Source organism: Salvelinus alpinus, chromosome 34, assembly GCF_045679555.1.
Source record: "Salvelinus alpinus chromosome 34, SLU_Salpinus.1, whole genome shotgun sequence".
NCBI lineage: Eukaryota > Metazoa > Chordata > Actinopteri > Salmoniformes > Salmonidae > Salvelinus > Salvelinus alpinus.
The window spans coordinates 6,542,336-6,561,409 of NC_092119.1; the positions used below are offsets into that span (position 1 = coordinate 6,542,336).

General features: G+C 47.7%; 1 protein-coding gene across 3 annotated transcripts in view; it reads right to left on the bottom strand.

Annotated features, from left to right (window-relative positions):
- The window catches only part of eif2ak3 (eukaryotic translation initiation factor 2-alpha kinase 3), a 113,090-nt gene that overhangs the window by 12,715 nt on the left and 81,301 nt on the right, over positions 1–19,074 (bottom strand). For all 3 annotated transcript variants that reach the window (XR_011672564.1, XM_071382128.1, XM_071382129.1), the window contains exons 8-13: positions 18,066–18,188; positions 15,878–16,107; positions 15,478–15,590; positions 4,301–4,423; positions 4,069–4,215; positions 114–921 (exon numbers count right to left, since the gene is read on the bottom strand). Coding sequence is in view for 2 of the 3 variants with exons in the window: in XM_071382128.1 (XP_071238229.1) it covers positions 114–921; positions 4,069–4,215; positions 4,301–4,423; positions 15,478–15,590; positions 15,878–16,107; positions 18,066–18,188 (1,544 nt within the window). In the remaining variant the exon portion in view is untranslated. The remainder of the gene's footprint in view (positions 1–113; positions 922–4,068; positions 4,216–4,300; positions 4,424–15,477; positions 15,591–15,877; positions 16,108–18,065; positions 18,189–19,074) is intronic.

Sequence of the window (19,074 nt, forward strand, 5' to 3'; positions counted from 1 at the left end):
GTAGGGCTGGGTATTGTGTGGGTGTGTGTCCGTCTGTGTGTGCATGCGTCTTCATTCCTACGTGTGTGTACCTGTGCGTGTACCTGTGTGTGTACCTGTGTCTACGTCCTCACCTTGAGGTCTCTGTGCATCAGGCCCTTGCTGTGGAGGAAGTGAACGGCCTCAGAGATCTGCAGGAATATGCCCAGACACTGAGAATGTTCCCTGTGTTCAGGCAGACATCTCTGAGACATCCAATCCTTCAAGGTGTCTTTACGACACAGCTGCATCTGAATATACAGGTACACCTTAGGGGAGGGCTGGGGCCGCAGGGTTGGGGGGGTCCGGGAGGGGCTTGGGGCCAGGCAGAGGGAGGTGGGGCGCGGAGGAGAGGAGGAGGGAGGGATGGAGGGGGAGGAGGGTGGGACGGGTACGGGGAAAGGGTCGGCTCTTCTGGTGTGGGAGGAGGAGGAGCTAGCCTTCTCAGTGAGTGGGGTACTGGCCAATCCGGAGGCTTCTGAGGGGGTCATGACCTCAGGGTCGGGGTCGGCGTCACGGTCGCAGCCCGAGTCCTCGAACACGATGTCAAAGGAGGACGAGGTGCAGTCGCTGGGGCCGCGGGGGGGGCATAGCTCAAAGGAGTGGGGCGTGTCTGAAGTCGAGGCCTCCGCGTCTGGTTGGCTATCCAGCTCTGACATCATACTGTCTTGACCAATCAGCAAGGGGAAGGGGAGGTCAGTCCCGACTCTGAAGTCCATTGCCCCACAGCCAAATCCCATGGCCCCGCCTGCAGATCTGGAGAGCATGGATTGGTCGTGGTCAGTCATGAAGGCCCCGCCCAGCCCAGACGCAGAACTGACAGGGCTGGAGACAGAAGAGATGGGCACTTTGACAGACAGCACCTCCATGTGGTCGGGGGAGCTCAGTGGCCAGTCGGTAGTGCTGAGAGAGAGGAGAGGAATATTATGATCGCCATCATCCTACTTCATACATATATCATACTTCAGAAATGGAAATGGCTTCAACCATCATTAAACAAGATGGAGACAAGAAGCAATGAGTTCTAGAAACATACAGTTGAAGTCAGAAGTTCACGTACACCTCAGCCAAATACATTTAAACTCAGTTTTTCACAATTCCTGACATTTAATCCTAGTAAAAATTCACTGTTTAGGTCAGTTAAGATCACCACTTTATTTTAAGAATGTGAAATGTCAGAATAATAGTTGAGAGAATGATTTATTTCAGCTTTTATTTCTTTCATCACGTTCCCAGTGGGTCAGAAGTTTACATACACTCAATTAGTATTTGGTAGCATTGCCTTTAAATTGTTTAACTTGAGTCAAACATTTGGGAAGCCTTCCACAAGCTTCCCACAATAAGTTGGGTACATTTTGGCCCATTCCTCCTGACAGAGCTGGTGTAATTGAGTCAGGTTTGTAGGCCTCCTTGCTCACACACGCTTTTTCAGTTCGGCCCACAAATGTTCTATAGGTCAGGGCTTTGTGATGGCCACTCCAATACCTTGACTTTGTTGTCCTTAAGCCATTTTGTCCCAACTTTGGAAATATGCTTGGGGTCATTGTACATTTGGAAGATCCATTTGCGACCAAGCTTTAACTTCCTGACTGATGTCTTGAGATGTTGCTTCAATATATCCACATCATTTTCCTACCTCATGATGCCATCTATTTTGTGAAGTGCACCAGTCCCTCCTGCAGCAAAGCACCCCCACAACATGATGCTGCCACCCCCGTGCTTCACGGTTGGGATGGTGTTCTTCGGCTTGCAAGTCCCCCCCTTTTCATTCCAAACATAACGATGGTCATTATGGCCAAACAGTTATATTTTTGTTTCATCAAACCAGAGGACATTTCTCCAAAAAGTACGATCTTTGTCCCCATGTGCAGTTGCAAACCGTAGTCTGGCTTTTTTATGGCGGTTTTGGAGCAGTAGCTTCTTCCTTGATGAGCAGCCTTTCAGGTAATGTCGATATAGGACTCGTTTTACTGTGGATATAGATAATTTTGTACCTGTTTCCTCCAGCATCTTCACAAGGTCCTTTGCTGTTGTTCTGGGATTGATTTGCACTTTTCGCACCAAAGTACGTTCATCTCTAGGAGACAGAACGCGTCTCCTTCCTGAGTGGTATGACGGCTGCGTGGTCCCATGGTGTTTATACTTGCATACTATTGTTTGTCCAGATGAACGTGGTTCCTTCAGGCGTTTGGAAATTGCTCCCAAGGACGAACCAGACTTGTGGAGGTCTACCATTTTTTTTCTGAGGTCTTGGCTGATTTCTTTTGATTTCCCCATGATGTCAAGCAAAGAGGCACTGAGTTTGAAGGTAGGCCTTGAAATACATCCACAGGTACACCTCCAATTGACTCAAATGATGTCAATTAGCCTATCAGAAGCTTCTAAAGCCATGACATCATTTTCTGGAATTTTCCAAGCTGTTTAAAGCCACAGTCAATTTAGTGTATGTAAACTTCTGACCCACTGGAATTGTGATACAGTGAATTATAAGTGAAATAATCTGTCTATAAACAATTGCTGGAAAAATGACATGTCATGCACAAAGTAGATGTCCTAACTGACTTGCCAAAACTATAGTTTGTTAACAAGAAATGTGTGGAGTGGTTGAAAAACGAGTTTTAATGACTCCAACCTAAGTGTATGTAAACGTCCCACTTCAACTGTAGCTGTGACTCCCACTCAATTAACAGCTGTCCATTTCTGACAAAAATTTCCCCCAGCCAGGCCTTAGGGGGGGGGCTCTCCTGCCTGGTGTTACACTGTAATAGTTCCTACCTGGTGTAACATCATTATGGTTCCTACCTCTCCTCCAGCCAGCGCTGGTCCTGTCCCTCCTGCCAGCCCTCTGGAGGGCTCTCCTGCCTGGTGTTACACTGTAATAGTTCCTACCTGGTGTAACATCATTATGGTTCCTACCTCTCCTCCAGCCAGCGCTGGTCCTGTCCCTCCTGCCAGCCCTCTGGAGGGCTCTCCTGCCTGGTGTTACACTGTAATAGTTCCTACGTGTAACATAATTATGGTTCCTACCTCTCCTCCAGCCAGCGCTGGTCCTGTCCCTCCTGCCAGCCCTCTGGAGGGCTCTCCTGCCTGGTGTTACACTGTAATAGTTCCTACCTGGTGTAACATCATTATGGTTCCTACCTCTCCTCCAGCCAGCGCTGGTCCTGTCCCTCCTGCCAGCCCTCTGGAGGGCTCTCCTGCCTGGCGTTACACTGTAATAGTTCCTACCTGGTGTAACATCATTATGGTTCCTACCTCTCCTCCAGCCAGCGCTGGTCCTGTCCCTCCTGCCAGCCCTCTGGAGGGCTCTCCTGCCTGGCGTTACACTGTAATAGTTCCTACCTGGTGTAACATCATTATGGTTCCTACCTCTCCTCCAGCCAGCGCTGGTCCTGTCCCTCCTGCCAGCCCTCTGGAGGGCTCTCCTGCCTGGTGTTACACTGTAATAGTTCCTACCTGGTGTAACATCATTATGGTTCCTACCTCTCCTCCAGCCAGCGCTGGTCCTGTCCCTCCTGCCAGCCCTCTGGAGGGCTCTCCTGCCTGGTGTTACACTGTAATAGTTCCTACGTGTAACATAATTATGGTTCCTACCTCTCCTCCAGCCAGCGCTGGTCCTGTCCCTCCTGCCAGCCCTCTGGAGGGCTCTCCTGCCTGGTGTTACACTGTAATAGTTCCTACCTGGTGTAACATCATTATGGTTCCTACCTCTCCTCCAGCCAGCGCTGGTCCTGTCCCTCCTGCCAGCCCTCTGGAGGGCTCTCCTGCCTGGCGTTACACTGTAATAGTTCCTACCTGGTGTAACATCATTATGGTTCCTACCTCTCCTCCAGCCAGCGCTGGTCCTGTCCCTCCTGCCAGCCCTCTGGAGGGCTCTCCTGCCTGGCGTTACACTGTAATAGTTCCTACCTGGTGTAACATCATTATGGTTCCTACCTCTCCTCCAGCCAGCGCTGGTCCTGTCCCTCCTGCCAGCCCTCTGGAGGGCTCTCCTGCCTGGTGTTACACTGTAATAGTTCCTACCTGGTGTAACATCATTATGGTTCCTACCTCTCCTCCAGCCAGCGCTGGTCCTGTCCCTCCTGCCAGCCCTCTGGAGGGCTCTCCTGCCAGGCGTTGAAGTAACGGATGATCCCTGGGTGTTCCAGCTTGGCCAGAGCCTTCACCTCTCTCATCACCTTCTCCCTGGCTAGCTCTCTGTTGGGTAACAGCCGGTCAATACACAGGCTAGCGGGTTTAGTCAACACGGGTACTTCGTTTGAAACAATGCTGAAGCCGTTACCTGTTGGGAAGGCGGATCCTCTTGATAGCATAGTTGCAGTCGTCCACCTGGTTCCGAGCCTCAAACACGACACCAAACCCTCCTCGACCCAGACACTGTACCGGCTCAAAGTCTGTCAGGTACCTGGGACACAGACAGAAGAGGATGACTCTATTGGCGAATGGACACAGAGATTTGACCCTTGATCTTGCTGACAAACGTATGAACAAAGTGGTCCATGTTGTGTCACTTGAGATGAATGGGGGTCAGCTGTCCATATGCCCCATGCCACAGGCAACCCCCGTTCTGGGGGGGCTATCAGCTACTATACAGTATGAATACTGGGGGGGGCTATCAGCTACTATACAGTATGAATACTGGTGGTCTATCAGCTACTATACAGTATGAATACTGGGGGGGCTATCAGCTACTATACAGTATGAATACTGGGGGGGGCTATCAGCTACTATACAGTATGAATACTGGGGGGGATATCAGCTACTATACAGTATGAATACTGGGGGGCTATCAGCTACTATACAGTATGAATACTGGGGGGGCTATCAGCTACTATACAGTATGAATACTGGGGGGGCTATCAGCTACTATACAGTATGAATACTGGGGGGGCTATCAGCTACTATACAGTATGAATACTGGGGGGGCTATCAGCTACTATACAGTATGAATACTGGGGGGGCTATCAGCTACTATACAGTATGAATAATGGGGGGGGGGGGGCTATCAGCTACTATACAGTATGAATACTGGGGGGGGGGGGCTATCAGCTACTATACAGTATGAATACTGGGGGGGCTATCAGCTACTATACAGTATGAATAATGGGGGGGGGGGGGCTATCAGCTACTATACAGTATGAATACTGGGGGGCTATCAGCTAATATACAGTATGAATACTGGGGGGGCTATCAGCTACTATACAGTATGAATACTGGGGGGGGGCTATCAGCTACTATACAGTATGAATACTGGGGGGGGGCTATCAGCTACTATACAGTATGAATACTGGGGGGGGGCTATCAGCTACTATACAGTATGAATACTGGGGGGGCTATCAGCTACTATACAGTATGAATACTGGGGGGGGGGGCTAATCAGCTACTATACAGTATGAATACTGGGGGGGCTATCAGCTACTATACAGTAAGAATACTGGGGGGGGCTATCAGCTACTATACAGTATGAATACTGGGGGGGCTATCAGCTACTATACAGTATGAATACTGGGGGGGCTATCAGCTACTATACAGTATGAATACTGGGGGGGCTAATCAGCTACTATACAGTATGAATACTGGGGGGGGCTATCAGCTACTATACAGTATGAATACTGGGGGGGCTATCAGCTACTATACAGTATGAATACTGGTGGTCTATCAGCTACTATACAGTATGAATACTGGGGGGGCTATCAGCTACTATACAGTATGAATACTGGGGGGCTATCAGCTACTATACAGTATGAATACTGGGGGGGGGGCTATCAGCTACTATACAGTATGAATACTGGGGGGGCCATCAGCTACTATACAGTATGAATAATGGGGGGGGCTATCAGCTACTATACAGTATGAATACTGGGGGGGCTATCAGCTACTATACAGTATGAGTACTGGGGGGGCTATCAGCTACTATACAGTATGAGTACTGGGGGGCTATCAGCTACTATACAGTATGAGTACTGGGGGGGCTATCAGCTACTATACAGTATGAGTACTGGGGGGGCTATCAGCTACTATACAGTATGAATACTGGGGGGGGCTATCAGCTACTATACAGTATGAATACTGGGGGGGGGGCTATCAGCTACTATACAGTATGAATACTGGGGGGGGCTATCAGCTACTATACAGTATGAATACTGGGGGGGCTATCAGCTACTATACAGTATGAATACTGGGGGGGCTATCAGCTACTATACAGTATGAATAATGGGGGGGGGGGGGGCTATCAGCTACTATACAGTATGAATACTGGGGGGGGGGGCTATCAGCTACTATACAGTATGAATACTGGGGGGGCTATCAGCTACTATACAGTATGAATAATGGGGGGGGGGGGGCTATCAGCTACTATACAGTATGAATACTGGGGGGCTATCAGCTAATATACAGTATGAATACTGGGGGGGCTATCAGCTACTATACAGTATGAATACTGGGGGGGGCTATCAGCTACTATACAGTATGAATACTGGGGGGGGCTATCAGCTACTATACAGTATGAATACTGGGGGGGCTATCAGCTACTATACAGTATGAATACTGGGGGGCTATCAGCTACTATACAGTATGAATACTGGGGGGGGGGTAATCAGCTACTATACAGTATGAATACTGGGGGGGGCTATCAGCTACTATACAGTATGAATACTGGGGGGGCTATCAGCTACTATACAGTATGAATACTGGGGGGCTATCAGCTACTATACAGTATGAATACTGGGGGGGGGGTAATCAGCTACTATACAGTATGAATACTGGGGGGGGCTATCAGCTACTATACAGTATGAATACTGGGGGGCTATCAGCTACTATACAGTATGAATACTGGTGGTCTATCAGCTACTATACAGTATGAATACTGGGGGGGGCTATCAGCTACTATACAGTATGAATACTGGGGGGGCTATCAGCTACTATACAGTATGAATACTGGGGGGGCTATCAGCTACTATACAGTATGAATACTGGGGGGGCTATCAGCTACTATACAGTATGAATACTGGGGGGGCTATCAGCTACTATACAGTATGAATACTGGGGGGGGGGGGCTATCAGCTACTATACAGTATGAATACTGGGGGGGCTATCAGCTACTATACAGTATGAATACTGGGGGGGGCTATCAGCTACTATACAGTATGAGTACTGGGGGGGCTATCAGCTACTATACAGTATGAGTACTGGGGGGGGCTATCAGCTACTATACAGTATGAATACTGGGGGGCTATCAGGTACTATACAGTATGAATACTGGGGGGGCTATCAGCTACTATACAGTATGAGTACTGGGGGGGGGCTATCAGCTACTATACAGTATGAATACTGGGGGGCTATCAGCTACTATACAGTATGAATACTGGGGGGCTATCAGCTACTATACAGTATGAATACTGGGGGGCTATCAGCTACTATACAGTATGAATACTGGGGGGGCTATCAGCTACTATACAGTATGAATACTGGGGGGGGCTATCAGCTACTATACAGTATGAATACTGGGGGGGCCATCAGCTACTATACAGTATGAATACTGGGGGGGGCTATCAGCTACTATACAGTATGAATACTGGGGGGGGCTATCAGCTACTATACAGTATGAGTACTGGGGGGGCTATCAGCTACTATACAGTATGAGTACTGGGGGGGCTATCAGCTACTATACAGTATGAGTACTGGGGGGGCTATCAGCTACTATACAGTATGAGTACTGGGGGGGCTATCAGCTACTATACAGTATGAATACTGGGGGGGGGGCTATCAGCTACTATACAGTATGAATACTGGGGGGGGGCTATCAGCTACTATACAGTATGAATACTGGGGGGGCTATCAGCTACTATACCGTATGAATACTGGGGGGGCTATCAGCTACTATACAGTATGAATACTGGGGGGGGCTATCAGCTACTATACAGTATGAATACTGGGGGGGGCTATCAGCTACTATACAGTATGAATACTGGGGGGGCTATCAGCTACTATACAGTATGAATACTGGGGGGGCTATCAGCTACTATACAGTATGAATACTGGGGGGGCTATCAGCTACTATACAGTATGAATACTGGGGGGCTATCAGCTACTATACAGTATGAATACTGGGGGGGGGGGGCTATCAGCTACTATACAGTATGAATACTGGGGGGGCTATCAGCTACTATACAGTATGAATACTGGGGGGGGCTATCAGCTACTATACAGTATGAGTACTGGGGGGGCTATCAGCTACTATACAGTATGAGTACTGGGGGGGGCTATCAGCTACTATACAGTATGAATACTGGGGGGCTATCAGGTACTATACAGTATGAATACTGGGGGGGCTATCAGCTACTATACAGTATGAGTACTGGGGGGGGGCTATCAGCTACTATACAGTATGAATACTGGGGGGCTATCAGCTACTATACAGTATGAATACTGGGGGGCTATCAGCTACTATACAGTATGAATACTGGGGGGCTATCAGCTACTATACAGTATGAATACTGGGGGGGCTATCAGCTACTATACAGTATGAATACTGGGGGGGGCTATCAGCTACTATACAGTATGAATACTGGGGGGGCCATCAGCTACTATACAGTATGAATACTGGGGGGGCTATCAGCTACTATACAGTATGAATACTGGGGGGGGCTATCAGCTACTATACAGTATGAGTACTGGGGGGGCTATCAGCTACTATACAGTATGAGTACTGGGGGGCTATCAGCTACTATACAGTATGAGTACTGGGGGGGCTATCAGCTACTATACAGTATGAGTACTGGGGGGGCTATCAGCTACTATACAGTATGAATACTGGGGGGGGGCTATCAGCTACTATACAGTATGAATACTGGGGGGGGGCTATCAGCTACTATACAGTATGAATACTGGGGGGGCTATCAGCTACTATACCGTATGAATACTGGGGGGGCTATCAGCTACTATACAGTATGAATACTGGGGGGGGCTATCAGCTACTATACAGTATGAATACTGGGGGGGGGGCTATCAGCTACTATACAGTATGAATACTGGGGGGGGGCTATCAGTTACTATACAGTATGAATACTGGGGGGGGGGGCTATCAGCTACTATACAGTATGAGTACTGGGGGGGGGGCTATCAGCTACTATACAGTATGAATACTGGGGGGGGGGCTATCAGCTACTATACAGTATGAGTACTGGGGGGGCTATCAGCTACTATACAGTATGAATACTGGGGGGGGGGGCTATCAGCTACTATACAGTATGAATACTGGGGGGGCTATCAGCTACTATACAGTATGAATACTGGGGGGGCTATCAGCTACTATACAGTATGAATACGGGGGGGCTATCAGCTACTATACAGTATGAATACTGGGGGGGCTATCAGCTACTATACAGTATGAATACTGGGGGGGCTATCAGCTACTATACAGTATGAATACTGGGGGGGGCTATCAGCTACTATACAGTATGAATACTGGGGGGGGGGCTATCAGCTACTATACAGTATGAATACTGGGGGGGCTATCAGCTACTATACAGTATGAATACTGGGGGGGCTATCAGCTACTATACAGTATGAATACTGGGGGGGCTATCAGCTACTATACAGTATGAATACTGGGGGGGCTATCAGCTACTATACAGTATGAATACTGGGGGGCTATCAGCTACTATACAGTATGAATACTGGGGGGGGGGGCTATCAGCTACTATACAGTATGAGTACTGGGGGGGCTATCAGCTACTATACAGTATGAATACTGGGGGGGGGCTATCAGCTACTATACAGTATGAATACTGGGGGGGGGGGCTATCAGCTACTATACAGTATGAGTACTGGGGGGGCTATCAGCTACTATACAGTATGAATACTGGGGGGGGCTATCAGCTACTATACAGTATGAATACTGTGGGGGGGCTATCAGCTACTATACAGTATGAGTACTGGGGGGGGGGATATCAGCTACTATACAGTATGAATACTGGGGGGACCATCAGCTACTATACAGTATGAATACTGGGGGGGGGGCTATCAGCTACTATACAGTATGAGTACTGGGGGGGCTATCAGCTACTATACAGTATGAATACTGGGGGGACTATCAGCTACTATACAGTATGAATACTGGGGGGACAATCAGCTACTATACAGTATGAATACTGGGGGGGCTATCAGCTACTATACAGTATGAATACTGGGGGGGGGGCTATCAGCTACTATACAGTATGACTACTGGGGGGGCTATCAGCTACTATACAGTATGAATACTGGGGGGGCTATCAGCTACTATACAGTATGAATACTGGGGGGGCTATCAGCTACTATACAGTATGAATACTGGGGGGGCTATCAGCTACTATACAGTATGAATACTGGGGGGGCTATCAGCTACTATACAGTATGAATACTGGGGGGGCTATCAGCTACTATACAGTATGAATACTGGGGGGGCTATCAGCTACTATACAGTATGAATACTGGGGGGGCTATCAGCTACTATACAGTATGAATACTGGGGGGGCTATCAGCTACTATACAGTATGAATACTGGGGGGGCTATCAGCTACTATACAGTATGAATACTGGGGGGGCTATCAGCTACTATACAGTATGAATACTGGGGGGGCTATCAGCTACTATACAGTATGAATACTGGGGGGGCTATCAGCTACTATACAGTATGAATACTGGGGGGACTATCAGCTACTATACAGTATGAATACTGGGGGGGCTATCAGCTACTATACAGTATGAATACTGGGGGGGGGCTATCAGCTACTATACAGTATGAATACTGGGGGGGGGGGGCTATCAGCTACTATACAGTATGAATACTGGGGGGGGGCTATCAGCTACTATACAGTATGAATACTGGGGGGGGCTATCAGCTACTATACAGTATGAATACTGGGGGGGGGCTATCAGCTACTATACAGTATGAATACTGGGGGGGGGCTATCAGCTACTATACAGTATGAATACTGGGGGGGCTATCAGCTACTATACAGTATGAATACTGGGGGGGCTATCAGCTACTATACAGTATGAATACTGGGGGGGCTATCAGCTACTATACAGTATGAATACTGGGGGGGCTATCAGCTACTATACAGTATGAATACTGGGGGGCTATCAGCTACTATACAGTATGAATACTGGGGGGGCTATCAGCTACTATACAGTATGAATACTGGGGGGGGCTATCAGCTACTATACAGTATGAGTACTGGGGGGGCTATCAGCTACTATACAGTATGAATACTGGGGGGGGGGCTATCAGCTACTATACAGTATGAATACTGGGGGGGGGGGGCTATCAGCTACTATACAGTATGAGTACTGGGGGGGCTATCAGCTACTATACAGTATGAATACTGGGGGGACCATCAGCTACTATACAGTATGAATACTGGGGGGGGGGGGGGGGGGGCTATCAGCTACTATACAGTATGAGTACTGGGGGGGCTATCAGCTACTATACAGTATGAATACTGGGGGGGCTATCAGCTACTATACAGTATGAAAACTGGGGGGGCTATCAGCTACTATACAGTATGAATACTGGGGGGGGCTATCAGCTACTATACAGTATGAATACTGGGGGGGGCTATCAGCTACTATACAGTGTGAATACTGGGGGGGGCTATCAGCTACTATACAGTGTGAATACTGGGGGGGGCTATCAGCTACTATACAGTATGAATACTGGGGGGGGCTATCAGCTACTATACAGTATGAATACTGGGGGGGCTATCAGCTACTATACAGTATGAATACTGGGGGGGCTATCAGCTACTATACAATATGAATACTGGGGGGGGGGGCTATCAGCTACTATACAGTATGAATACTGGGGGGGGGCTATCAGCTACTATACAGTATGAATACTGGGGGGGGCTATCAGCTACTATACAGTATGAGTACTGGGGGGGCTATCAGCTACTATACAATATGAATACTGGGGGGGGGGCTATCAGCTACTATACAGTATGAATACCGGGGGGGCTATCAGCTACTATACAGTATGAATACCGGGGGGGCTATCAGCTACTATACAGTATGAATACTGGGGGGGCTATCAGCTACTATACAGTATGAATACTGGGTGGGGCTATCAGCTACTATACAATATGAATACTGGGGGGGGGGCTATCAGCTACTATACAGTATGAGTACTGGGGGGGCTATCAGCTACTATACAGTATGAATACTGGGGGGGGGCTATCAGCTACTATACAATATGAATACTGGGGGGGGGCTATCAGCTACTATACAGTATGAATACTGGGGGGGCTATCAGCTACTATACAGTATGAATACTGGGGGGGCTATCAGCTACTATACAATATGAATACTGGGGGGGGGGCTATCAGCTACTATACAGTATGAGTACTGGGGGGGCTATCAGCTACTATACAGTATGAATACTGGGGGGGGGCTATCAGCTACTATACAATATGAATACTGGGGGGGGGCTATCAGCTACTATACAGTATGAATACTGGGGGGGCTATCAGCTACTATACAGTATGAATACTGGGGGGGCTATCAGCTACTATACAATATGAATACTGGGGGGGGGCTATCAGCTACTATACAGTATGAATACTGGGGGGGCTATCAGCTACTATACAGTATGAATACTGGGGGGGGGCTATCAGCTACTATACAATATGAATACTGGGGGGGGCTATCAGCTACTATACAGTGTGAATACTGGGGGGGGCTATCAGCTACTATACAGTGTGAATACTGGGGGGGGCTATCAGCTACTATACAATATGAATACTGGGGGGGGGGGCTATCAGCTACTATACAGTATGAATACTGGGGGGGGGCTATCAGCTACTATACAGTATGAATACTGGGGGGGGCTATCAGCTACTATACAGTATGAGTACTGGGGGGGCTATCAGCTACTATACAATATGAATACTGGGGGGGGGGCTATCAGCTACTATACAGTATGAATACTGGGGGGGGGGCTATCAGCTACTATACAGTATGAATACCGGGGGGGCTATCAGCTACTATACAGTATGAATACCGGGGGGGCTATCAGCTACTATACAGTATGAATACTGGGGGGGCTATCAGCTACTATACAGTATGAATACTGGGTGGGGCTATCAGCTACTATACAATATGAATACTGGGGGGGGGGGCTATCAGCTACTATACAGTATGAATACTGGGGGGGGCTATCAGCTACTATACAATATGAATACTGGGGGGGGGCTATCAGCTACTATACAGTATGAATACTGGGGGGGGGGCTATCAGCTACTATACAGTATGAATACTGGGGGGGGGGCTATCAGCTACTATACAGTATGAATACTGGGGGGGGGGCTATCAGCTACTATACAATATGAATACTGGGGGGGGGGCTATCAGCTACTATACAATATGAATACTGGGGGGGGGGCTATCAGCTACTATACAGTATGAATACTGGGGGGGCTATCAGCTACTATACAGTATGAATACTGGGGGGGCTATCAGCTACTATACAGTATGAATACTGGGGGGGCTATCAGCTACTATACAGTATGAATACTGGGGGGGCTATCAGCTACTATACAGTATGAATACTGGGGGGGGCTATCAGCTACTATACAGTATGAATACTGGGGGGGCTATCAGCTACTATACAGTATGAATACTGGGGGGGCTATCAGCTACTATACAGTATGAATACTGGGGGGGCTATCAGCTACTATACAGTATGAATACTGGGGGGGCTATCAGCTACTATCCAGTATGAATACTGGGGGGCTATCAGCTACTATACAGTATGAATACTGGGGGGGGCTATCAGCTACTATACAGTATGAATACTGGGGGGGGCTATCAGCTACTATACAGTATGAATACTGGGGGGGCTATCAGCTACTATACAGTATGAATACTGGGGGGGCTATCAGCTACTATACAGTATGAATACTGGGGGGGCTATCAGCTACTATCCAGTATGAATACTGGGGGGGCTATCAGCTACTATCCAGTATGAATACTGGGGGGGCTATCAGCTACTATCCAGTATGAATACTGGGGGGGCTATCAGCTACTATACAGTATGAATACTGGGGGGGCTATCAGCTACTATACAGTATGAATACTGGGGGGGGCTATCAGCTACTATACAGTATGAATACTGGGGGGGGCTATCAGCTACTATACAGTATGAATACTGGGGGGGGCTATCAGCTACTATCCAGTATGAATACTGGGGGGGCTATCAGCTACTATCCAGTATGAATACTGGGGGGGCTATCAGCTACTATACAGTATGAGTACTGGGGGGGCTATCAGCTACTATACAGTATGAATACTGGGGGGGGCTATCAGCTACTATCCAGTATGAATACTGGGGGGGGCTATCAGCTACTATCCAGTATGAATACTGGGGGGGCTATCAGCTACTATACAGTATGAATACTGGGGGGGCTATCAGCTACTATACAGTATGAATACTGGGGGGGCTATCAGCTACTATCCAGTATGAATACTGGGGGGGCTATCAGCTACTATACAGTATGAATACTGGGGGGGGCTATCAGCTACTATACAGTATGAATACTGGGGGGGGCTATCAGCTACTATACAGTATGAATACTGGGGGGGCTATCAGCTACTATACAGTATGAATACTGGGGGGGCTATCAGCTACTATCCAGTATGAATACTGGGGGGGCTATCAGCTACTATCCAGTATGAATACTGGGGGGGCTATCAGCTACTATCCAGTATGAATACTGGGGGGGCTATCAGCTACTATCCAGTATGAATACTGGGGGGGCTATCAGCTACTATACAGTATGAATACTGGGGGGGCTATCAGCTACTATACAGTATGAATACTGGGGGGGCTATCAGCTACTATACAGTATGAATACTGGGGGGGGCTATCAGCTACTATACAGTATGAATACTGGGGGGGGCTATCAGCTACTATCCAGTATGAATACTGGGGGGGGCTATCAGCTACTATCCAGTATGAATACTGGGGGGGGCTATCAGCTACTATACAGTATGAGTACTGGGGGGGCTATCAGCTACTATACAGTATGAATACTGGGGGGGGCTATCAGCTACTATCCAGTATGAATACTGGGGGGGGCTATCAGCTACTATCCAGTATGAATACTGGGGGGGGCTATCAGCTACTATACAGTATGAGTACTGGGGGGGCTATCAGCTACTATACAGTATGAATACTGGGGGGGGCTATCAGCTACTATCCAGTATGAATACTGGGGGGGGGCTATCAGCTACTATCCAGTATGAATACTGGGGGGGCTATCAGCTACTATCCAGTATGAATACTGGGGGGGGCTATCAGCTACTATCCAGTATGAATACTGGGGGGGGGCTATCAGCTACTATCCAGTATGAGTAGGGTTCCCTTTTGGACGCAGCCTTAGTGAACCAGTGGTCTGTTTTAACGGCAACACCGTACGATACCTGGATACATATTCACTGGGTCGGATCTCCGTGACAACCGTCTCTTTGGGTTCGGCCACCTCAAGGTCATACTTGCTGTCGGTCTGACACTGAGTCTCCGACTCCTTGCGTTGCTACGGAGATCAGGATAGAGACGGGATTATTAATTAACATGAATCCAGAAACAACAATAAACAACAAAAATACACTTCTGAACCCCCCCCCCCCCTCCCTCCCTCCCTCCCCCTCTATGTACAGGGTCGTATTCACTAGATAAGAAACAGACGAAGAAAACCACACTGAAAATCCTTGAACGTGTCCGTTGCAAAACATTTTTGCTACGATGTGCACTAATCAAGAATAGGAGCAAAATGTACTGTATGTGGCTGACATGTGAAGGTGTTGTGGTATGTAGTCGTACCCGTATGTATTCCACCGGGGCGGGGGGATGGAAGAACTTCCTGACTATATAGGTGGTAGCAGCGATACAGAACACCATGGTGCCTAGAATCTCTTTCCACCAGGGCAGTAACAGGACCGGATCCTTCCTCCTCCTCTCCACCGCCGCACCGCCATCCTTCAGCAGAGACACCTCCGCCACGCCGCGTCGCCCGCGGTAACGCTTACTGTATGAGAAGTAGTACCCGTTGTCTGGGGAACAGAGAGAGGAACCAGTCAATCAATCAACAACTCAATAACTTGTACTATTATAAATCAACAAATCAACAATTCATTTCCATGTCATTTTTAACAACATGGTAAAACAAGAAGAGGTGGTTAGGATTCTATACTGGTTAAATAATGACAAAAAAGCTGGTCTAACAGACAGTATAACAGGAGGTTATAACATGTTATAACAGTAGGTTCTTACCATACGGGTACTGCAGGACTGACAGTATAATAGGAGGTTATAACATGTTATAACAGTATGTTCTTACCATACGGATACTGCAGGACAGACCGTATAACAGGAGGTTATAACATGTTATAACAGTAGGATCTTACCATACGGGTACTGCAAGACAGACAGTATAATAGGAGGTTATAACATGTTATAACAGTAGGTTCTTACCATACGGGTACTGCAGGACTGACATGAGGTTATAACATGTTATAACAGTAGGTTCTTACCATACGGGTACTGCAGGACTGACAGTATAATAGGAGGTTATAACATGTTATAACAGTAGGTTCTTACCATACGAGTACTACAGGACAGACAGTATAATAGGAGGTTATAACATGTTATAACAGTAGGTTCTTACCATACGGGTACTGCAGGACTGCCATAACAGGAGGTTATGACATGTTATAACAGTAGGTTCTTACCATACGAGTACTGCAGGACAGACAGTATAATAGGAGGTTATAACATGTTATAACAGTAGGATAATAGGAGGTTATAACATGTTATAACAGTATGTTCTTACCATACGGATACTGCAGGACAGACCGTATAACAGGAGGTTATAACATGTTATAACAGTAGGATCTTACCATACGGGTACTGCAAGACAGACAGTATAATAGGAGGTTATAACATGTTATAACAGTAGGTTCTTACCATACGGGTACTGCAGGACTGACATGAGGTTATAACATGTTATAACAGTAGGTTCTTACCATACGGGTACTGCAGGACTGACAGTATAATAGGAGGTTATAACATGTTATAACAGTAGGTTCTTACCATACGAGTACTACAGGACAGACAGTATAATAGGAGGTTATAACATGTTATAACAGTAGGTTCTTACCATACGGGTACTGCAGGACTGCCATAACAGGAGGTTATGACATGTTATAACAGTAGGTTCTTACCATACGAGTACTGCAGGACAGACAGTATAATAGGAGGTTATAACATGTTATAACAGTAGGTTCTTACCATACGGGTACTGCAGGACTGACATGAGGTTATAACATGTTATAACAGTAGGTTCTTACCATTCGGGTACTGCAGGAATGACAGTATAATAGGAGGTTATAGCATGTTATAACAGTAGGTTCTTACCATACGGGTACTGCAGGACAGACAGTATAATAGGAGGTTATAACATGTTATAACAGTAGGTTCTTACCATACGGGTACTGCAGGACAGACAGTATAATAGGAGGTTATAACATGTTATAACAGTAGGTTCTTACCATACGGGTACTGCAGGACTGACAGTATAATAGGAGGTTATAACATGTTATAACAGTAGGTTCTTACCATACGGGTACTGCAGGACAGACAGTATAATAGGAGGTTATAACATGTTATAACAGTAGGTTCTTACCATACGGGTACTGCAGGACTGACAGTATAATAGGAGGTTATAACATGTTATAACAGTAGGTTCTTACCATACGGGTACTGCAGGACAGACAGTATAATAGGAGGTTATAACATGTTATAACAGTAGGTTCTTACCATACGGGTACTGCAGGACAGACAGTATAATAGGAGGTTATAACATGTTATAACAGTAGGTTCTTACCATACGGGTACTGCAGGACTGACAGTATAATAGGAGGTTATAACATGTTATAACAGTAGGTTCTTACCATACGGGTACTGAAGGACAGACAATAGGTTATAACATGTTATAACAGTAGGTTCTTACCATACGGGTACTGCAGGACTGACAGGGCTCCGTTGCTGTATTCTTCATGAGAGAACTTGTCGTTGTTCAGACACTTGTCAAACTCATCAGAACCAACCAGCACTGGTGTCCGAGATGGAGAATCTGCATGAAAGAGATACTGCATTAAAACTCATTACAGACATCACGCTGGACATCACTCCAGACAGCACGCTGGACATCACTCCAAACAGCACGCTGGACATCACTCCAGACATCACGCTGGACATCACTGTAACTCCAGACAGCACGCCGGACATCACTGTAACTCCAGACAGCAGGCTGGACATCACTCCAGACAGCACGCTGGACATCACTGTAACTCCAGACAGCACGCTGGACATCACTGTAACTCCAGACAGCAGGCTGGACATCACTGTAACTCCAGACAGCACGCCGGACATCACTCCAGACAGCACGCTGGACATCACTGTAACTCCAGACAGCACGCTGGACATCACTCCAGACAGCACGCTGGACATCACTGTAACTCCAGACAGCACGCTGGACATCACTGTAACTCCAGACAGCACGCTGGACATCACTCCAGACAGCACGCTGGACATCACTCCAGACAGCACGCTGGACATCACTCCAGACAGCACGCTGGACATCACTCCAGACAGCACGCTGGACATCACTGTAACTCCAGACAGCACGCTGGACATCACTCCAGACAGCACGCTGGACATCACTCCAGACAGCACGCTGGACATCACTCCAGACAGCACGCTGGACATCACTCCAGACAGCACGCCGGACATCACTCCAGACAGCACGCTGGACATCACTGTAACTCCAGACAGCACGCTGGACATCACTCCAGACAGCACGCTGGACATCACTCCAGACAGCACGCTGGACATCACTCCAGACAGCACGCTGGACATCACTCCAGACAGCACGCTGGACATCACTGTAACTCCAGACAGCACGCTGGACATCCCTCCAGACAGCACGCTGGACATCACTCCAGACAGCAGGCCGGACA